Consider the following 23382-nt stretch of genomic DNA (forward strand, 5'->3'; position numbering starts at 1 on the left):
CAGAATGCCAAAACAGATATTCATATAAAAAAAAGAAACCCAGGACCTGGAGTAGAGCTGGTGCAGAAGCAGGACTTGGCCGAGCGAACTATCGTATCTGCAAGTTGCGCAATTTCAAAGGCGGCGAGCAACGATTTGACATCGCAAAAATAATGCTTAACAGTAGTCTGGGTAGCGTCAAAGTTTCAACTCTACCTGCATGAATGCCGGTTCCGGGTAGTCCCTGGTTACAACCTGCTGGTTTGGTTCGCCAGCCTCAAGGACCCTGCGGGGTTACTAACGTGTTGGAGACTGTGGCTGCAAGAGTTCGACGTTTCGATAGCCTATGGTTTAGGCCTTTAGCAGCACAACGACGTCGACCTCCTGTGCCATCGATGCGGACAAACTCAGTCGAGCACCGAACACGTTTCTCATGAAGCACTAAAAATTACAAATATGGCGACCGGGCTGCGGCAGGATTCGGTATTTAGCGAGGTGGTAGACACCTGGATTGGCAAAAAGACACGGTTCTTCTATTTTTTGGAGGGCGTATGCTACTTACTTTTTGCCTGCAAAACGGTGTTTTCTACAAGTATGCCTTCTAAGGTGGCGACTAGTCGTGAGTCTTTTTTGTGCCGGAGGAGCAACGTGAGGAAATCTTGAAGGCTTGCCACGAGAATTCGTTCATGGGCACCTTGGCTACATTCGCAAGCTACCAGGCATTAGCGAAATCTACTACTGGCCGAGACTCTAGAAGTCCGTCCTTTACCACATCCGAACCCGCGGGAGTGGTTACAGATGCCCTACAGCCTGTGGGGCATCTTTAGCCTATCGGACCATTGGGACACCGGTGGGCAATGAGGTTTGTTAATTTCATTCCCTACGTCGGTGTCGGGAAACCACTAAAGTACTATCATCGCAGCAGGATATGTGACGCGATACACCAAGACGAAGGCCCCTTCCTTCGGGACTGCCGTGAAAGCTGCTAAGTGCTTTGTCGAATACATTGTTTTCGGGCAAAAGATTCCAGACATCATGATCACCAACCATGGGTCCGCCTTCACACACTAAAAAAAGGGCATATTCTTACACCCCTTTTCGCATATCATGCGCCACCAAACTTCAGTTCGACGTACAGCACACTGACGTTGAACCGACGGTACCAACTTTCACAAGTGGTTTGGTAGACAACTTTTACAAGTTATATAAAAGAATGAAACCCGTTTACAAATCCCTGTAACGTCGAATTAGAGCCCAGCTCTTGAGAAGGGGAAGGGTACTGGGAAGGGAAGGTATATCCTTCCTCCCTCCCCACCTCCTCATTCTGTCTGCTACTCCTCCCTCTGAGCGGCGTCGCCGCCGCCTCACGAGGGTCACATGACTTCACTGGGGTTACGTGACCTCACGGGGGTCACGTGGCCCCTATGAGGCCACGTGACGATGATGTCATAAGTGACGTACCAGTGACGTCACTGATGACGTTATCATCACTAGTGACATCAGCAGTTACGATGACGATGGCGATGCGGATGCCGATGACGTCATCAGTGACGTCACTGATGAGTGACGATGCCGATGCCGATGCCGATGATGTCATCAGTGACGATGACAATGCGGATGCCGATGACGTCATCAGTGACATCACTGATGACGTCATTTGTGACGTCATTAATGACGTCATCATTGGCGCTGACGATGCGGATGCCGATGACGTCATCAGTGACGTCACTGATAAGGTCATCAGTAACGATGACGATGACGTCATCAGTGACGTCAGGCGTCCCATATGCACCGCGTGGTTACACCGACGGCAACGGCGACGCCGACGCCGACGGTGTAACCACGCGGCGACGGCAACGGCGACGCCGACGCCGTAAAAGGGCGCCTAAGAGCTGCGCTCTATAAAAAAACGGGTTATTATCTACGAGTGCGATAGCATTTATCGTTGCACCTTGCCACACTTACCTTCTCATTCACACTAGAAGCGGATCCGCGTTCGCAAAGGGGTTGCGAACGCGGTTGTATAAAGATCCAGTACGATTGCACGCACACTTGATGTCATCGGGTGCGCGTGACATTGCACTGGATCTTTATACTACCGCGTTCGCAACCGCTTTGCGAACGCGGATCCGCTTCCAGTGTGAATGAGCGGTTAGCGGGGAAACTAAATTGGTGCATACGTCACGACGTCGATTTTTGTACTAAATTTGGCGTCTAAAAGGGCGACGTCTAGAACAACAATGTCTAAGAGTTCGTCGAGGGACGACGTATAGGACGACGGCGAGGACGACGTCACAGACGACCTCTAGGACAACGCCAAGAGCAGCCCCAAGGACGACCTCTAAGACGGTCTCTAGGATGACCTCATAAACGCCGTCTGCGGCGACGGCGAGGACGACGTCCTAGGGGTCGGCCTCAAAGACAAGATCTAAAACAATCACTAAGACGACCTCTTGGAAGACCTCAACAACGATGTCGAACACAACGTCTAGGCAACCTCTAAGACGACTTCTAGGCCGATCTCAAAGACGACTTCTATTACGACCTCATAGACGACGTCGAGGTCGATGTCGAGGACGACGTGTGGGACGACCTCTTGGACGATTTCAGTGGCGATGTCAAAGTCGTCAGGTCCTTCGAAGAGGGCACAAGTGTAAAAGAGTGTGTACTACCGATCCGCATACGCTAGGCGCAATGGGGTGCAAGCATAGTGAGGTGAAATAGACTATTGCCTATACCTACAACGTTATAGGCCCGTAGCTCTCAAGTTTTAAGCAGCGCTCAAAGTGAGCAAAATAGAATATTTGGCTCGGGTTTCGAACGTGCGTCAATACGCTTCCCCACTAGAGTTTTTTCCTACTCCGTTCCATTCTAAGTGCCAGCGTAGCAGAGGCTACAAGAGCGAGCTGCGAGCTTTCAGCGTCCCTGTCAAGCACGCGCGCTCGTGCAGTGCGAGCATCTTTCAGGAAGACGTGCTTTTGCGAGTAGCTTCGGCTTCGCTATCGCGTAAACTGAAACATGCGTGATCGCGGAAGCTATGTACGCTATGTAAGCTATGTATGTATAGCTAATGTACGATTGACTAACTGCAAAAATATTCCGGACTTTTCTTGGCCCTACTGAAAAACCTTAGTGTTCTTGTCTGTAGTCTTTGATACGTACTTTAGCGGCTTACTACTGTGGTGAAAGAAACAGGCAGGAGACGGACGTTCCAAAACCACGTTCTATTTCAGTCGTGTCTCGTCAGGAACTGCTCTTCGTAAGCGCGTGAGCGCGTGAGCGTATAGCTAGCGCGCGCGTATTTTTCTCTTTTTCCAGTGCCGAGACTGGACTCGCTTGTCGGTGCGTCCAGTCCCTACAGATATGCACCCCCCCTTAGAGAGGAGGTAGGACGAACGATCAAAACACACAGACATCCGGGTGCCAACGAAGTTGGCTTCTCTCTGTCGTCTGGTCGATGTCACGTAGCGCTATTTCCTGCACATGCGCTTGCTCAATATGTGCCGGCTTTAGTCTTTCCAATGCAACGGTGTCGTTCTTGCCGTTGACACCCAGGACAAACGTGTCGCTTCTCTTTTCGACGACTGGAAAAGGCCCGATGTAACGTGGGCGCAGTGACTTCTTTTGTGACTGTCGTACGAAAACATGAGTGGCGTCTTGGAGGTCCTGGGTCATATAGGGAGACTTTGAAGTTCCTTGCCGTGTAGGCACCAGTCGCAAGTTGATAAAAATTTGCTTCAGTTCTTCTACATAGTCCAACTGCCTTTGTTGTTGAGGCAGTTCGATTTCAAAAAAATCTGATGGCAAGCGAAGTGCAGTGCCGTACACAAGTTCGGCGGTGGAGCATCCGATGTCCGCCTTCAAGGCTGTCCGGATTCCAAGAAGCGCAAAGGAAAGATGACGAACCCAATCCGAGGGACCACCCTGAGCTGCAAGGGCCGATTTCAAATGTCGATGAAATCGTTCTACCATCCCGTTCGACTGTGGGTGGTAGGCAGTCGTTCTCAAACGGTTGGTTCCGAGCAATCGAGTGAGCTCGGAAAAGATTGCCGATTCAAATTGTCGACCCCTGTCGGTGACAATCTCTGAGGGGCATCCAAACCGGGATACCCACGTAACGATGAACGCCTCAGCGACAGTGGCGGCGGTGATATCGGGCAGTGAGATTGCCTCTGGCCATCCTGTGAATCTGTCGACACACGTTAGGATGTAGCGGTGTCCCTGAGAAATCGGTAAGAGTCCTACCAGGTCCAGATGTATCTTGTTGGAACGGCTGTCAGGCTGTAGGAATTGTTGACTTGGTGGTACCGAATGCCGCTGTTCTTTCGCGCACTGGCATGCGATTCAGGAACGCACCCATTCCCGAACGTCGGATTTTATTCCGAGCCAAACGTAGCGTTCGCACAGGAGCTTTTGGGATGCTCGTACACCCGGGTTCGACAGGCACTGAATCGCTTCGAAAAGCTGCCGTCGCAGTTCACGTGGTACAAAAGGCCTAGGCGTTCCTGTTGAGAGGTCGCAAACCACGGTGGTGCCTTCTGAAAAGCTTACATCCCGCAGTTGCAGTGATGTGGATGAACTGCGCAGGGAATGCAATACTTCGTCGGTGGTCTGTAGATGGGCCAGGAACTGCAAGTCTACAGAAGAACAGGCGGGGGTGTTCACGGCGTCAACCCGGCTGAGGACATCAGCGGGGATGTTGTCTACGCCTTTAACGTGCCGAATGTCCGTTGTGAATTTGGCCAAGAAGGCTAGCTGGCGAATCTCACGCGGTGTGTAATGAGACCCGGAATTGCTGATGGCGTAAGTTAAGGGCTTGTGGTCGGTCCCTATGGTAAATGGCCGTCCCTCGACGAAATATCGAAAGTGTCGTAGAGCCAAGTAGGCAGCCAATAGCTCACATCAGAAAACGCTGTAGCGCGTTTGCGCTGGCTTGAGCTTCTTAAAATAGAAACCAATCGGCCACCACACTCCGTCGACTTTTTGTTGTAGCACCGCTCCTACGGCTGTGGCAGATGCGTCAGTCATCAGCGATGTTGGGGCATTATTCTCAAGATGTACTAGCATTGTAGCTTGTGCGAGGGAGTTCTTTACCTCGTCGAAAGCGCGTTCCGCATCTTCGTTCCAAGAAAGGGACGACGTTTTTCGCTCTTCTTTCGTTAGGAGGACCTCAAGATGTTCGAACAGTTCGGCGCAGTTCGGAACGAAACGTCGGTAAAAATTTACCAAACCGAGGAAGTGGCGAAGTTTGGTAGTCGAAGTCGGCCTCGGGAAATCTTTGATGGCTTTTACCGTTGATGGCAATGGACGAATGCCCGAGAAGTCAAGCCGATGACCAAGAAATTCAAATTCCGGAACTCCGAACACACTATTCGTGGCGTTGATGGCAATGCCGTGGCTGCGCAGTCGTTCAAAGAGGAGGTCTAAGTGGGTCGCGTGCACTTCCGGTGACTTGCTGGCTATGAGCAAATCGTCTACGTACGCGAAGACGAAAGGTGACCCTCGTGTGACAGCGTCGATGAACCGTTGGAATGACTGAGCCGCATTTCTGAGGCCAAAGGGCGTGCGGAGAAATTTAAAAAGTCCAAACGGTGGTTGTGATCGCTGTCTTCGAGATGTCTTCTTCGGCCACCGGAATTTGGTGGTAGGCCCGCGTCAGATCAATCTTCGAGAAGATCTTCGCGCCTTGTAGGTTCACCGTGAAATCCTGGATGTTAGGTAGAGGGTACCTGTCCGGTACAGTGTTCTTATTTAGGGCACGATAATTGCCACATGGCCGCCAGTCTCCACTTCTCTTCGACACCATGTGTAATGGAGAAGACGCCCAGCTGCTAGACGAGGGTCGGATGACGCCAAGGTCTAACATGTGCTCAAACTCTTGGCGAGCATCGCGGAGTTTCTCTGGGGCTAGACGGCGGGGACGACAGTAAACAGGTGGTCCTGTCGTCACGATGTGGTGTTGTACGTCGTGCGAGACGGGTTTGGTCCAATCAGGTGACTGAGTAAGGCTCGGAAACTTACTCAGCGACGTCTTGAACGCTTCTTCCGGGATCGTGCAGGCAGAAGTGTAGACTGCTTTGTCGTCCGTTGCGATACCATGGATGGAAAGTCACGTGGTGGAGTCTATCAGTCGCCTGCTTCTAACGTCCACGAGGAGCTTGTAGCGCTTGAGAAAGTCCGCGCCGAGAATTCCTTGACTGACTTCGGCCACCAGGAAGATCCACCGGAAAACCCGCCGGAGGCCGAGGTTAAGGGTGATCGACTGTTCTCGGTAGACTGGGATGGCGCTGTTGTTCACTGCACGCAGAAAGTAGATTGGTGCCAAGGAACGGTCGGCACGCGTTGCTGGAACTGCGCTGATCTCGGCTCCGGTGTCGACGAGGTACCGGTTCTTAATGGCTCGGTCACACACGTAGAAAAGGCGACTTTCGTCGAGGCCCTGACCACTCGTCGCCTCTAGAGGTCGGCCGGCTTGTTTCCCTGCCATGAACAGGGGCGGAGGCAATGCCGGGCGTTGGCACCGAAGCGGCGGTGGTAGTAGCAGACCCCGGAAGGGCTCGGTGATCGCGTGTTTTCGCCGCATATCCGACGAGATGTGGATTCGCCGCGTGCCCGGCGACACGTCGAACGTCTGCGACGGGTTTCACGAGGGTGGGGGGCGCGGCCTAGTGTAGCTGCAACGACGATCTCCTCCAAACTTTGGCAAAGCTGCTCGATGTTGGCCTGGGGAGGCTGGCTGTTGGCGGCCAATCCAGAGTCCAGGGCTGTTGGTTGCTGTGGAGCCACGGTAACATTGGCGACTGATGGAGTGGTCACCTCCACCACGGCGTCGGCCAGAGCGGCAAGTCCGGTGAGGTCCAATGTTGTTGCTGTTGCCAAAACCATCTGGACATTGGAAGGTAGTCTTTGCAAGAACAGCTCGCGGAGGAATACGTCGTCCAGATTGTTAGAGCGCTCTCCAAGAAGCTGGGTCATGCTTCGCAGCAACTGGCTTGGCCGCCGGTCACCGAGCTCTTCCGCTGAGAGAAGCCGCTGCACGCGGGAGCGTTCCGATACCTCGGTGCGCTGGAGCAGAGCATTCTTCAGTTGGTCATACGGTGTTGCTGGAGAGGGATTTGCCAGAACGTCGTAGACTTCGTCGGCGGCAGCTGGTGAAAGAGCCGAGACGACGTGGTGGTACTTCCGACTTTGTGTGGTGACCCCAGCGAGGTGGAATTGTGATTCCGCTTGCAGGAACCAAACTCGCGGATTGCGGTCCCAGTACGGTGGAAGGCGGACTGCGGCTGGTGCGACAGTGGCTGGCGGCGGGTCCGAAGGCTCTGTTTACTGCATTTCACCCGTTCTAGTTGGCGATCACGTCCGGGTCACCAAATGTGGTGAAAGAAACAGGCAGGAGACGGACGTTCCAAAACAACGTTTTATTTCAGTCGTGTCTCGTCAGGAACTGCTCTTCGTGAGCGCGTGAGCGCGTGAGCGTATAGCTAGCGCGCGCGTCTTTTTGTCTTTTTCCAGTGCCGAGACTGGACTCGTTTGTCGGTGCGTCCAGTCCCTACACTACGTTCTATCGCACCGTCATCAAGCCTTTCATAAATGTTAAGGCCGTCAGTTCAACGCCAGTGCTTTGCACGTCGAACTGAAGTTTTGGGGTGGACTGTATGTGACGAGGGGTGTAATGGCTACATCGTTTTTTAGAGTACATGGCTCAGGACAGGCGATATGTTTTTCATTTGAGCCACACCCGCCACTGAGTGACAGCTGAAAACTATTCGCAGAATAAGCGATTGACTGGGGGACTAAACAAGGCGACCCCTGACATAATTGCGGTGCAAGTAGACGTCGAGCACAATGCGTGATATGAAATGGTGCCGTACGTTACCTTTCGCGAACAACAAGGCGGTTCAAGAAACTACTGGAATGACGCCGTTACAGCTGGGGCGCGGTAGGAGAGTAACCCTTATGCTCGACGCAATGCTACCGCACAAGCCAATCTACGACACCAACCACGATGCTCAGTTGATTTCTCAACGCGCGAGGGAGGTCCGACAAGTTGCAAAGGTCAGAATCCAAGTTCAAAACCGGTTCCACTCTCATGGTACAATGTTTTGTTGACGAAACGTTCGCTTTTAGTCCGGGAAACGCGTGTCGGTTTGGACACTGTTTTGGCGCCACAGTCTGAGAGAGAAACGCCTGAAACATTATTTTGAATCTTACATGACTTCGCTACCTTAAGGGTTTTAACTTCGAGGGGTTGCCCGACTAAAATGCGACCTTCGTCCTGCCGCAACCTGCATGATGCAAGGACACAACCACTGTTGTTGCATTTTTTGTTTGCTTGATTAGAACTTAGATGGTTCGGCTTTAATAGGAAAATTAATATCACCCTCGAAGCCAAGTCCAATAAAGCAGAAAAATATCGTGCGCGTCCAAGTTGACTGCGCACGCGGCTCTCACGTACGTGGATAACCCTTGTTTGTTAGACTCGTTTTGTTTTTCTGTTTGTTACTTCACTAGAATGTTTCAGTTGGTTTGCAAAGTCATCGTGTGTTTTAGTTTACAACCTTTTTGAGTATATTGGAGTGTGCATAAAAGCATCCGCAGCGCGCTGCATCGAGGAATCCTTTTGCTAGCGCTTGAACGCACAGCTACGCCAACATGGACACCCGCGACACCAGTAATTCCATTTTTTTTGGCACAAGCCCGCCTGATTAGGTTTTAGGTTTCTCAGTTATTCATTGTTTTGTTACTTCGTATTGGTGACAATATAAATTACTTTTATGGCGCAAAATCACACAAGGCAATTCTGATACAAATATTGCTGCGCTCAGGGTCGAGCAAGTCCGCCCGGTAACAAAATTAAAGAAGATTCGCGTTTATTCTTCTGCAGGGCATAACCTTCATCATTTCGTCTTAGTATTTTTGTTCTCGAAAATGCCTGTTCATTCTCGCTTGAAAGTTCGATGTTGAAACCTTCCAGGCCGAATTTTCGCGGTGCCGACGCAGACTAGACAAGGAGCTGACAGCGACTTTCTCTAGTTAGGCTCGTTAATCAGCGCGGAGAGTGGTGTTATCGGTGACCACTCAAAAAGGACTCCCGTCCAAGTACGGGCGGAATTATGTGATGGTCCAGACGACGGCCAGACATTCCTACTTGGTCGTCTAGTAATTGCGCTCCACGTTGGACAGCGTCCAACTAGCGTATGCGATCACGCGCTCTGCACCCTCTTGTCGCTCAACCAGCACCGCTCCAAGTCCTGTATTGTTGGCGTCGGTGTGAACTTCCATTTCGGCTGATTGGTCGAAGTGGCCGAGAATCGGCGGCGACTGGAGTCGTCGCTTTAGCTCGTCGAGCGCCTGTTGTTATTCTCCACCCCATTCGAAGCTCACGGCGTCATTTGTGAGGTGCGTGAGCGGCGCAGAAATTATTTTGAAATCCCGAACGAATCGCTGGTAGTACGCGCAAAGTCTAAGGAATTTTCGGACGGCCCTCTTGTCGGTGGGCGGTTGAAATAACGCTACGGCGCGAGTCTTCTCAGGGTCACGACTTACACCTTCATTGCTCACAACGTGGCCTGGAAACTTCAGTTCCCTGTAGGCGAACCAGCACTTCGTTGGATTGAGCCTGAGTTCGGCGGTCCTGGTTCTCTCAAGAACGGCCCGAAGGCGTCGCAAGTGATCGTTGATTTGGCTGAGAATACCACAACGTCGTCGACGTAAACGAGACATGTCTACCACTTGAGATCTGCCAGTATGGTGTCCATGACACGCTTGAACGTTTCTGGAGCCATGCACAGTCCGAAGGGCATCACCTTGAACTCGTACAGTCCACTGGGCATGACAAAGGCAGTCTTCTCTAGGTCCCGTTCGTTGACTGCGATCTGCCAGTATCGCCACTCTTCAGGCCCATCGACAAGAAGTATCGGGAGTGGCGCAGCCGGTCTAGGGGGTGGTCGATGCCGGGGAGCGGATATACGTCTTTCTTCGTCACCGCGTTGAGCCGCCTGCAATCTACGCAGAATCGAAGTGTTCTGTCTTTCTTTTTCACCAGTACGACTGGAGAGGCCCACGCGCTGCTTGAAGGATGAAAGATGTCGTTGAGCATGTCTCGTACTTGTTCATGAATCGCTTCTTTTTGTTTCGGGGAAACTCGGTAGGGTGGTCTATGCACAGGGAACGCATTGTCGTTGTTAACGATGCGATGTTTCGTTAATGTCTCTTGGCGCACTTTCGTCGTCGTCGCAAAGCATTCGCTGTATTCGGCGAAAACGTCCCTTAGCTTTTGTCATTCCGTGGCACTGAAGTTGGGGGGGGGGGGGGGGGGGGTTCATCGACGGCGAGATAATGCTGCGGGCAGGGCCGTGCAAGCGGCGCCCGGTCACGAAATTCTAGAAGATTCACGTTTATTCTTCTGACTCGACAAGGCTATGGGCTGCTCGTCGGCATCGGCAAAATTCGGCCCAGAGAGTTCGAGCATTGAGCGTTTGGGGGGAAAATAAACGGGAACTTTGGAGAATAAGAACCGAAGACGAAATGATAGACGTTACGTCCTCAGGTAGAGTGAACGCGAATCTTCTAGATTTTCGGGACCGGGTGCTGCTTGCTCCGCCCGGCGAGCAACACTATTTTGTTATAATTATAAAACACACTTTAAACTATTTCAAATGGGTGTTGTAATATAAAGCGTGTAATATGGACGTCATGTATTTTTATTTTCTTTTTCGAAAGAATCCTTTGTAAATACGACTAATTGCCGTCTCTTCTCCGTCACTAAATAAGCGATGATTTACGCAAAGCTGTAATTTTGAACTTGCTTCCAGTTAAAGGTTGGTTTATAATTAAAAAAAAATGTAGGCAAGATCTTCGCCTTTATAAATGCACTACTCGGTTAAGCTAACTGGTGTAAACACTGTAATCACAGACAAGGGGATAACAACCGGGAGCAGCTTCAGTTATCCCTCCATCACCACAAGCTTCCTACCTTCTACAATGATTCGACGTCTAGTGACAATGGCAGCCGTATTCACCAGGCGGGGCTGAAGCGTTTCAAAGTTAGTAGCGCATCAAATAATCGCTTGCTAAACGAATAAGTAGCGATTATAAAGTTACCGAAAAAATAATATTTGAGGGCTCATACTTGGTCGGCGCTAAAGGGTTATTATCTACTAAGGAGTAGGAAGCGAAGCTGACTGGAAAATATAGATGACTCCTGCGCTGAAGCTTGATCAGTATGTGCATTTCTCCTATGTTTGGTGCTACAATTTGTTTTCTTGTTGGGTCTATTGGTGATGCAACGCCGTAAGTGCTTCATTAGCTCTGACCGTTGGCAATAATGGGAATTGTCCATGGCGCTGAGCAGCTTATCACTCGCTGAACAGTGGCTAAACTAACCGCCACGCTTGAATAATATTTGTTGATAGCGTTCTAATTCGCTCGGGGCAACTAAGCCCTTAATGCGGTTGACAAATGCCGAATGCTTACTGAACCGCGACTGCTACTTTCCACGTGATTATTATAGTCCACGAGACAGTTTGTCAGCATTTAAACAGACGCAATATAGTCACGTTGAATGAATATGACTCAAAAGTGTTTTGATCTTACAGCCGTCCTTCTAACTGGACCAGCCTGAAGAAGAATCAACGAAAGCTGTGGTTAGAGTAAGTAATCAATATTAATAAGTAGAGACGTTATCTTAGTTTCTGGTCACGAACTTTTAAATTAAAACGTACCTGGTGTAGATTCTACTCCAAAGCATAAAAAAGGACCCTAATGAAATTTTCGGAACTCATTTGTTTCTTTACTTAATTACGGTAAAAAAGTTGCAATTTAGTAAAGATAACTAGTGATGTACGCCCACTAATTAACTCGAAATACTTCTCGCCTTGTTTTTCACTTGAATTTAACTTCTGTATTCATTAGTGGAATAGCGCTCGAATGTTTTTTGAAGATTTTTTTTATCTTGTTTCCCACATTTATCAGTCAGACTTTGGTTGACTTCTTTTGTACTGCTCTGCTATGCGAAGCGCATGTTCGTCTGCTCCTTGCGCAGAGGTTGTGGTGACGTCAGAACTGCGATCTCTGATTGGCTTTGCTTAGAAGTATGTGGGTAGACCTCAAGGAAGCTTGTCATGCAGCTAGGATTGAGGTCTACCCACTATCCTTCCAATCAAATTCAGTCAGATCTCGCCGTTTTGACGCCACTGAAACCCCTGCGCAAGAGGCAGACGAAACCTCGCTCCACGTAGTGCCACACTCTAAAAAACGTCTGTGCGTCTACTTTCACGCGCAACACTCGGAGAACCAATCAGCGCAACTTACGGAGGCAGCTCGGCGAATGACAATGCCGAAACATATGTTTAGACCAAAAAACGCAGTCTGAGTTGTGACATTAAGCAATGCGAGCGTGACGTTTTGCGTTGCTTAATGTCACAAGTCAAACTGCGTTTTTTTTTGGCGTAAACATATGTTTCGGCATCGTCACTCGCTGAGCTGCCTCCGTACGTTGTGCTGATTGGCTCTCCGAGTGTTGTGCGGGAAAGTAGGCTCACAGACGTTTTTTAGAGTGGGCCAGTTTCCTTTGTCTTCCATTTAGCCCTTAGCGCAATCTCCTCGTCTTCTTGCATGGTAAAGTTGTGTCGAGGACACAGCTGTACTATCTCGAGCAATTTTGGCGGCGTGTAACGAACAGTGACTTTTTTCGCTGTAATACTTGCTTTGCTCCCCGATGAACACTTTGTTTGCACAAATAACAGCGGCAGCACTATTACATTCGATTCATTCTTCGTGCGTGTGTATTTTTACATCCCGCACACAGTAAGCAATATCAATATTTCATAAAAGAAGAAACAATGGGATTCCCATCAAAATGGGTTATAATACATCTTCATGAAGAAATATGTTTGCTTTGGTAATAGTTTATTATACACAACCTCGCAGCCGCTTTTATTTTAATTGCATATTCTAACAAAACAAGAAAACAATTGATGCTAGAAATACACGTTGCAAGTATTGTGAAAAGAGATGTTAAAGCAAGTTTTTGATCCACAAAGCCTAGCATAAAAAACGCACCGACTGACATGACGATGATAGCTGAGAGCAAATGTGCATATTAGGTATACCTAATAATTGAGCATGAAGTCACCTATAGTTTATACAAGACATATGACACTGTGTTAATAGGAAGTGAGATTTGCTGCGACTCTTCTTTTTCAGTAGGTTGTAAATACCTATATAAAATTTGAAGTCTTGGATTTAACGAGGGGAATAAGTTTTATGTCACATGTCATATAATAGCGTGCTTGTTGTTGCTTCTCTTTTCAGCTACTAGGTAGGGTTTATTTGGGAAGTTGTAACTGTGAATATGTAAATATATGTAATAATAATTTATAAAACTGATTAAGGCCGGCAGCGCAGTGAAGCCGCTAACTTGGGGTATTTATCATATCTCATATTGTGGAGGCTATACTAATGCAGATAATTGCGTGGTTTACTATCTCTTAATAATTCATTTCAGTACATGTAACATACAGTACAAAAATTCGGAGGCTGATTATGACTACTACTACCTCCTTCCCATTTACAAGGGTATGGAAAAACTATTCTATGCATTTTTTTGTGATTTAGTTTTCAACCAAATATACCTATACATATTTGTTAACATAATTTTGTATTTAAATAGTACTTACCCATTTTTTTATCCTAAAGGTACCCAAATGATTAACATGCCAACAAAACTATTAACTCGAACCTATTCTGTATTAACATAACTGGCGTTTCGCGAAAATTTGTCACGATTATAGGCTCCCAACAATATATAGTCCTGTTATGAAAGGCCATTTAAAATCAAAACCAAAAGGATACTTACATTAAGTTCCAAAGGCGTTTTTAATCAACCGAATATGCGCCTTTTAAAATTATCGTTAACGCGCGATTTTCAATTGTATATTCGAAATTGCTTTCTCTAGACAGGGTGTCCGAACTTTCGTTGAAAGTTGCAACTAAATGACAAACAAAACTTTAATGTACTTATTTTGACTTTTTATAGACATTCCAGTTAATTCAGTTAAAACACCTCTACTTAAAAAAATATTTCATCGTATTAAGGGACAATGACACAATTTTTGATGGTTCTTAAAAGAGAAGTACTAGAAAAAAATGTCAGGAGTTGAACCTTCCGTAATTTAATAATCAAGGAGGTATTGAATATGCATTGAAAAATACGAATCGGTAGAAGTTTTATAAGCGGGGAGAGTTGCAGATGTGTTACCGGTTATTGTTGTTTTCATACCGACACACACCATTTGGGCTGTGTTTGTGGTACATAATATCGTTTTAGTGTTTTCTATTGAACAAACTCTTTCTTTACAGTTCAGTAATAAAAATACCTCACTTAGACAAGCCTCAAACACCTCAACGAAATGTCAAAATTAACTAAAATACATAGTTTTTATAGTTGTTATCAAGTACTTTTTTGTCTAATTATGTCACAATGTAAACACGTTACTGTTTGTTTTCTTTTTGTAGATTATGTTTACGAATAAACACATTTCGAAGAATCAATAACGCCAAAAAAGCCATTGTCTGCAGATGACCCTTCAGTTAATCTATATTCTCTCCTTATGTAATACAAGAAAATAAATACATAATTATTTATGTACAAATGTGTCCATTTGATGTAATATGGCTCCCATATACTAGGCGTCTCCAACATTTGTTTGAAGTAAATATGCATGCTTTATTCAGAAATAATATTATTGTTGTTTTCAATCTTCGCTTTGCAAACACTAAAATGGGTATTGTTTTGATTTACATATTTCAATGTATATATAGTTGGATGACGACTACACGATATTGCCGCGCGCGCAGCTGGCCAAGTAGGCAGCGAGCGCGTAGCCTAACGAAGCCTCGATCTTCGGCGTCGAGGCGCCGTGACAAGCTGACACCGTGAACTGGTGTGACGGAGGGCGGCCCCGTGCGATGTCGACCTGCGAAGGTAAGCACCGTGCGCTTGGTCTGGGTCTTTTAACCCATGGTCTCTATCGAAAAGCCTGTCCGACTAGCGACTCTCAACGTACGAGGGCTCGCGGACCGTAGGAAGCAACGGCAATTATACCGCCTTGTAGTTGAGCACGACCTCGACATTGTCGCGCTTCAGGAGACCAAGGTCGATGGGGAGGACCAGACCGAGCGCATGGTGCGCCCGTTCACTACCCGTTACGACGTTTGCGTGAGCCACGCCGTAGGGACTTCGGCGGGGTGTGTCCTGTTGGTACGCCAGAGCATAGGGGCAGTTGGACAGTCCGTCACCACTTGTGTCTCGGGACGTCTCGTGGTGTGTGATTTTTCTTCCCTTGAATGGCGGGTAATCTGTTTGTACGCGCCTACCCGAGTTGAGGAGAGAAGGGCATTTTTCGAGGGCGTACGATACTATTGTAACTGCCAGCGACTAGTTATTTTACTTGGAGATTTTAATTGCGTATGCTCGGCTAGCGACAAAACAAGCCCTACACCTTATGTTGATTCAAGTACAGTATGTTTAAATAATTTATTTATTGAATTCGGCTTAGAGGATGTTGGGGACTGTTTACGCAACGGGCGAGTCGTCAATTTTACCCACTTTCAAGGGGTCAGTCACGCCCGTTTAGACCGAGCGTATCTGTCGTTAGATTTAATACCCCTTTTTCGCGATTATCGGGTGTGTCCTGTATCATTCAGCGACCATTGCCTAGTTGAGTTTTCTATTCGCAGTAAAAATGAATCGAAAAAAGTTTTCATTTGGGAACTATGGAAATTAAACGCAAAGCTTCTGAAAGATGAAAACTTTATGGATCGAGTTCAAGCTGCGGTAGAACAAATGAAAAATGAAGACAAATCAGTTGCGTATGGCCATAAATGGGAAGTATTTAAGCAAGCCATCAAGATGACTGCCCTGGAAAGAGCTGGTGCAATTAAGTATGAAGAAAAGAAAAATGAGAAGTTAATGCGCTCAAACTTGCAGGCGATGGTGGAAGAGGAATGCAGATTGCCGGGTGCGTTCAAGGACGATATTTTATCTTTGAAAGAAAAACTCGAGTTGCTAAATAGGGAACGTTATCGCGGTGCCCTGATACGAGCTAGAGCCGTCAGACTGATAGCGGGTGAAGCGCCTACTAAGCGAGCCCTGGGCATGGAAAAAAAAGCATGCACGTCGTAATGAAATTGCAGAAATTGAAAAGGACGGGACAGTCACAAGCGACAGTGTGGAAATCGAGAGGGCTTTTTTCGATTATTACAGCACGTTATTTTCTTACAATCCCGTTAATGTTGAAGGGTTTAAAAGTGAATTTTTGTTTCGCATGCCGCGTTTAGACGATACAACAAAATCAGCTTTAGAAGGTCCCATCACGTGCGAGGACGTTAAGACGGCAATAGAAGCTTTGAACCCCGGGAAGTCCCCGGGGCCGGACGGACTAAGTGCAGGGTTTTATAAAGCTTTCAAAAATATATTGTCTCCTTTTTTAGCAAATGTCTTCAACGAAGCTTTCGACCTTAACATTCTTCCGCTTTCCTTCTTAACGTCTCATACCGTCCTCATTCCTAAAACGCAAGACGCAGTTAAACTTCGGCATGTTGCATCCTATCGACCCATAAGTCTAATTAATGTTGATTACAAAATACTGATGAAGATCTTGGCCAGCAGGCTGCAAAGCGTCATAACTAAAATTGTTGGTTCTCATCAAACCTGCGGAATAAAGGGAAGAACTATTTTTACTAATATTCATAAAGCGCGGAGAGTCTTGGAGTGTTGCGATGCCATGCAGAGTTGCGTAGCCATGTTGCATGTAGATTTGGAGAAAGCTTTCGATCGGGTTCCACATGATGTACTTTTATCTGTTTTGGATCATATCAACGTCGGATCAGTTATACGGGAGGGTGTGCGCATGGCGTACAGTGGTTGTAGTTCTAGGCTAATAGTAAATAAGTCGGTAGGGAAGCGTGTTCATGTACAGCGATCTGTCTGCCAAGGATGCCCGTTATCACCATTGCTTTTCTGCATTTACATAGAATCATTTTGTTTAAGTATCATAAAAAATAGTAAAATAACTGGCTTTAGACTAAATTCATCCGAAGTCCGTGTATTGGCTTATGCGGACGATATTGCTATGTTCTGTGCCAACCTAGAAAGCGTCGTCGAAGCAGTGGACACTGTTAAGCGCTTTTGCGGTGTTAGTGGAAGTGCCGTTAACTGGGACAAATGTCTTGGTTTCTGGCACGGGGACTGGGGTGTAACACCAAGCATGTTTGCGAATATAAGGTGGGTATCCACCCCTACTAAGTATTTGGGTGTACCTCTCGAATATTACCGCGATAGCGAGCCTTACTGGCGTAGTCAAGTTGGTGAACTCCGCGACAAAGCCGAGAAATGGAGTGGTTGGGGTTTTTCTATTTTCGCGCGCACCACAGTTTGCAATTTGTTTCTTGTTAGCAAGCTGCAGTACGTAATGCAAGTGTTGCATTGTTCTAGAGTGAACGTGCAGAAACTTCACCGTGTTTTTGCAGTTTTTATTTGGGGCTCGTCGTGAGCGAAAACGAGCAGAATGAACCTTTTCCGGCGCGTCCGCGAGGGCGGACTCAGCTTGTCGCACCTTTTTTTGCGTCAAGTAGTTAACCGTTTTCTTTTTTTTCGAGATGCTGGCGATCCTTTTTTACGCACTGTTTTTCAAGTAAGGCTGGGCCGGGTTTTGCCCGAGTTTGTGATTTCTTCGTCCTACTTGCCTGGGGGTATACATGGGTACTTTAAAGAAGTGGTGATGTCATGCCGTTTTTTATTAACTCGTTTTTCTCACGGATATTTGAGTGAAGTGACACGCAAAAGATTGTACAAAGATGTTTGCGACATTGTTTTTCCTGTTCCTATGTACAGAGCTCTGTACTCCGCTGGCCCGGGTCAGGACGTTTTAAAAAGGGTGAAAAGAATGCTAGCGCCACCCGGTGTTAAAACGTTTTTCTTTAAATTGCACTCCGGTACTCTACCGGTGAAAACGTGGATGGAGGATAAGGGCCTCTTAGTCCCGTGGGGCTCTCACTGTTTTCTTTGTAAGAAACCGGAGACGATTGAACATGTCTTCCTAGAGTACTGGGATGGCGTCTTTTGGTGGGACGTCCTCCAGCGCACATTGAAAAAAGAGTTACCGCTCGAGCCCCACGGGATCAGGTATCTATCTGTGGAGAACGATGATGGCGTCCCGTTTGATCTTGTGATGCTACTGTGTCTGCACGGAATTTGGAGGTCGCGGATGGCCTTGCGCCACGCTGACGGTGACGCACGAGAAGCACAGGAGTACTTCCGTGAGAGCATTATTTCTTTTCTTGAACTCGTCAAGGCTCGTGAAAGTGTTCCCGAGTGGCTTCCGCAAATTGAAGTACTCGTAACCATGCGAAAAATTTAAACCCCAGGACGCTTGCCATAGCAAGGCGGGCCATTTGTTTCTCGTGTATGTTCTAGTGTGCCTATGAGTGTGTTCTTTTTCCCGGCAATAAAGAAAAAAAAAAAAAAGCGCGCGTAGCCTAACGGTTATTGTGCCTGCCTCCCACGCGAAAAGCCAGTGTTCGATTCCTGGGAGCGACGCATCTTTTATTTCTGCAATTTAGTGTTCTGGTATATTCGAAAATCGTGTTGCTTGATCGAGGCCTAAATTTTCTCTACATGTCGAAACTTCTACGCTGATTATTCCAGAAGTCCACGCATGTACATAAAGGGCTCCGCGTGGCGAGCCGCAGTCAGTCTCGCCCAATGCTCCATCCTGCTGTTTTGCAGACATCAACGCCTGCGACGCTAGCCTTTCTCTATTTTTGTTTTGGGCACAAGTTCGCCCCATTGAACATTTAGTTTCTTCACACCCTCTCGAGGGTCACGTACCCTCGTGACTCTCGTGAGAGTAACCCTCGTGACCCTCGTGAGTGTAACCCTATTTAGGGTAACTAACCCTCGCAACCCTCGTCAGGGTAACGCTCGTGACCCTCCTGAGGGTAACCCTCGTGTTCCTCGTGAGGGTAACCTCATGACCCTCGTGAGAGTAGCCCTCGTAACACTTACGAGGGTAACCCTCGTGACGTCATTATGGAAAACTGCTCATTATGCAACGCGCGGTTACGCCGCTTGCATGCAACGCTTTGCATGCAAGCTTTGCGAGCGCGTTGCATGTACGGGCTTCTTCTAGCTCCGATTTCCACAAATCCTGTCTCCGGATGAATATGACACTGCAATACTTCGCTCTCGGCAAATGGGTTTAATCACTCACTCATTGTCTTGGGGGGTTTAGGGATCGGGGGACGGTCATCAGCGAGGCCGGGGGAGAGTCCGCTGCCCGAGCAGCTTCTCCGAGTCCCAGCGGTGGTCGTCCACACCGCGTCATGGTCGTCGTCGTCCAGGGTCGCTGTCCGGTCCGTTTGTCGAGTCCGCCACTCGACGTAGTGCCCGCACTTTCCCCGCGCCAGCGTCCAACGCCGTCCGAGCTCGCCTCCATGACCGGTCCCTTGTGAAGTCGGCAGCCCCAAGCCCTCTTCCTTTGTCTCCGTTCCCCTCTTAAGACCTTCCCAAGTCCTTGTCCCGCCGACCGTCCAATCGGGAACCTTGCTGCGAGCCGATCCTCCGACGTCAGCGCTGGGTGAGGGGGCGCTTGCCCCGTTCATCCCGGAGAGCTCGGACGTTCCGCGACAGGACGGCGACGGGAAACGGGAAGGTCACGGGGAACGAAGGAGCGCCCGACAGCACGGCGGCAGGGAGCGGCAAGGTCACGGAGAGCGGAGGAGCCAGGGAGAGGGTCCCCACACCTCCCCTCCCTCAAGGCTCGGACCCCGGGAGGCTTGAGGTTGCGTGGTCCCCAGGACCCTGGGCAGGGAGCTCGTTCAGCTGAGTGTCGCCGATGACGACGAGAACCCTCGATGATGATGATGGCATCAAACCAAGCAGGTCAGCGGCGAACGTTGATTCACTGGGAAGCTCGTGACCGACGGAGCACGGTCCACGAACTGGTCCGGAGCACCACAGCTCACAACACGGACGGGCACTCAGGCACACACAACACGCCGGCACTTAAAGTTCGCTTCCGTCCCTAATGTAACAGACAGCGAAATGCGCAAAAACGAATAGCGGCACGCTATATCAGACAGCGAGACGAAACCAAAATCTTTCGATCGTTGGACATGCCACGAAATAAAAACAAAACTTTTCATCTCAATACTAACGGGCAGGCAATCATCAAGAACGTCACGCTACACGTTCAAGAGGTACATAAGAGGAAAACTATTCCTTAACTAAAAAGTATGAGCACTCATTGTATACTCAAATCGTACATACGCCCACTATAGAACATTTGCTCCTATCAAACTCAACCGCATTGTTTTAAAACAGTAAGCAATCTACCAGAGCGTCAGAACCGCACACGTCTGACAACAATATTAATCTCCAACACACTCGCGAAGAACGCACAAAACCTCAAAAACTAAGAATAACCTTCCGTAAAACAGAAACGGTCACAAATCCAGTCCCGTTCGCGAGGTGCGACTCAGAAGGAACACGCTGCCAACAACCCATGACGGGCACTCATGCACTCGGCGTTCACGCTACCCGAGCTACAAACACGCTAGAGCCAAGCTACGCAGCACGCCTTCATCAGAAGGGGTAATCACCTTACTGAGAGGCCGTTGTTCCGTGGTACCGGCCACTTACACCAGTACAAAGGGAACAGTACCTGGATCGTGCGAACAGCAGATCTCATTGGACAGCCTATTTACACGGCTATGTCCGTAACGTTTGGGCATGTACCAGACGTTACCGCTTGACTGCTCGGAGGCGACCACCCAACAGGAGCGACGAGCGCGTAACGGCGGTCCGCACCGAACCCCGCACGGGCTCGGCAACCACGATAAGCGCATCGACGCACGTTAGAGTTCTCCCCCGGCCAAACCCCGACACCGCATAACTAAAAAGTCTTCCAGCTGATGTCAAGGCCGGCCGGGATCGAGCAATAAAGGTACGCCGTTAACGCGTCTCGCGACTCTTCAACGTTCTCGAATCGAGCAACGTGTCCACATTAGGGTGCCTACATGTTTCCGCCGCTCCGCTGTTTAGGGTGGCGACAACGTTTGTGATACGTGTTGCCGACAAACCAGTGTTGCCTACCTCGTTACCATGGCAGCCTCCGCTGTTTCGTCGACCATTTTGTCACACTCGCCAGTCGTGCGCTCGCGCTACTCCGCTAATCCTCGTTAGGGCTAGGGAGCGCCCACCGCTCTCGTTCCGACGGCGAGGTTTCGGCGTGCGATGGCGGTCTGTTGCGTTTCATTTTGTCGAGGGGACCCACGTTTCAATAAACGCAACGCATACTTCCTGCTCGCAACTTCAAAGTATGAAACACCCGAATAAAGAGAGCGACAGCCACGACGACCGCCATCCCGCTGAGCCTCCGACTCGTCCGACTCCTCTTATGAACGGAAACGGAAGTGGCCTCACAGTGTTGCCGGTGTGTCGAAACTACGAAAACTCAACGTTGTGTACGTTTAGCGAAATAAGAAGTGGGTCAAAATGGCGGTGGGAGAGGATCTGGGAAAGGGTAACAAGTTGGCGCCACCCTAAAGCGGAGGGGGAACATGTAGGCACCCTAGTCCACATACAAACGCAGTAGGTTACGCACAAAGCTCGCCCCCAGCCAAGTCAACGCGCCGCATGACTGAAAAGTCTTCTTGCGACTGTGAGGGCTGGCAGGGTTCGAACAATGTAAGTATCCCACACGCGCACCTCTCAACTTCCGCGCAACAAGCGCGATACCGAAATGCCAAATAATCTAACCGGCCAGTCTTGGAGATGGACGAGCTAATAAACTATATTTGCTCTGCATAAACAGTTTCCGCAGCGTCGAAGTGTCTACCGCATTTACCGCCGCATTCCAACACCCGCTACCCGTTCATGCAAAGGCTGCAGTTTGTACAGCGACGGGCTGACCCAACGCACAACAGTTATAGGCCGCCGACGGCCATGCCGCGGCCATAATTTCTAGGCTTCCCGGGCACGTACCCGCCGACGTGAACCGTACGTTTTTCCGGGCCAACCGCGCATCTGTACAGGATAAAACTCTGAACCACTCGTCACATCCTGGCAAGACCGCCACTTCCCTCGTGCAGCTCTCCACAGCACGAGCACAGCTCTTTCCCCACCTAGCTGTCTTTTCTCCCCTAAATTTATAATTTATCTCTAATCCAGGCCTCTGCACGACCAATTACGCTCTCTACGCCCTCGCGTCCCAACGCGAACCCAACCACGGCCGAGAGCCGTACTGTATCCGGCGGCAGCGCAAAGCGCGCGCTAGCCGCCGTTCCTCCGGAAACGGAGAAAACGAAATTAAAGAGTAACTCCCGCCGGGAGACTCAACCTTCGATATGGCGGTGTGAGGATCCGGAACCAACTGTGCGCACAATTAAACGGAATCAACCTCGCGACTCTAAAACCAGATACGCACGGGTCATGCCCATCGCGTCAGACTGGACTCCACGGAGCATTACACGAAGCCACTGATAAGTGAACACGAAAACTCTGTGGTTTTCTGCATTCCAATGTCTGCGCACCCGACATCGCGTATCCGGCACAATTTAGTGGGCCCAGCCCCTAAATGTAGCCTCTGGCCACAAGGTACTCGTTCAAAGCGATCTTGGCCGGAACCACAAGAGCGCATCCCGTACCTTAAAACGCTGTCAATTAACGACGCTCAAAACCGCGCCGACAGCTCAAGCAAGGCCAACTGGGAGCTAGCATGCGGTCAAACCGAGACGCTAGTCTCCTCCCGGACAAAATGCAATGCGGGAATAATTTCCAAACACAGTCCATGCAACCGCCATCCGCAATGGGAGCGTTGTCCACCCAGAGCGATGCCTCTCTAACGCGTCCGATCGGTAACAAGCGTTCCAAAGCATCACATCGATACGCGAGCAAAGGCGGTTAGGCGCATCACATCCCCCAAAGCGTGAGCCGGCACCTTACCCAGCGGACGCGGACGGCCGGAGGCGTAGGTGGGGGGAGGCCCGACGCTACAGGCCTCGAGGGGTGCGGTAATTTCGACGCACAGAGCGCTCTTGCGTAGCAGGATCAACCTGCCAGCATCGAACGGTGCGCTGAACAGCAATTTCTCATGGCGTGTCTCGCAACGGGGAATAAGTGAATTCCTGACTAACTGGGACAAAGGGTTAATCCCTAAAGACAACGGTCAAGGTCCGCGCCTCCTCGTCAGGCAGGCGATCATGCCAGAACCTGCGAGCGGCGTGCCCGCAACGAAACTTCGTGCGGCGCTCCCGCAACAAAGGTGACCCCCAAAAAGAGCGCGAAACAGTGCCCTTATTCAACCGGAAGCAGGTTAGGAATCGGAATGCCTGCCTGAT

The 23382-nt window shown here is 49.2% G+C and overlaps 1 protein-coding gene across 1 annotated transcript in view; it reads left to right on the plus strand.

Moving 5' to 3' along the window:
- LOC120839910 overlaps window positions 1-13739 on the plus strand; it is a 38960-nt gene extending 25221 nt beyond the window's left edge. Inside the window, exons 7-9 of the mRNA XM_040210307.2 lie at window positions 11577-11630; window positions 13487-13557; window positions 13678-13739. Coding sequence (XP_040066241.2) covers window positions 11577-11630; window positions 13487-13557; window positions 13678-13739 — 187 coding nt within the window. The remainder of the gene's footprint in view (window positions 1-11576; window positions 11631-13486; window positions 13558-13677) is intronic.
- Window positions 13740-23382: the final 9643 nt, after the last annotated feature.

The sequence above is a fragment of the Ixodes scapularis genome, unplaced genomic scaffold (genome assembly GCF_016920785.2).
Source record: "Ixodes scapularis isolate PalLabHiFi unplaced genomic scaffold, ASM1692078v2 PGA_scaffold4__175_contigs__length_147842914, whole genome shotgun sequence".
NCBI classification, from domain to species: Eukaryota; Metazoa; Arthropoda; class Arachnida; order Ixodida; family Ixodidae; genus Ixodes; species Ixodes scapularis.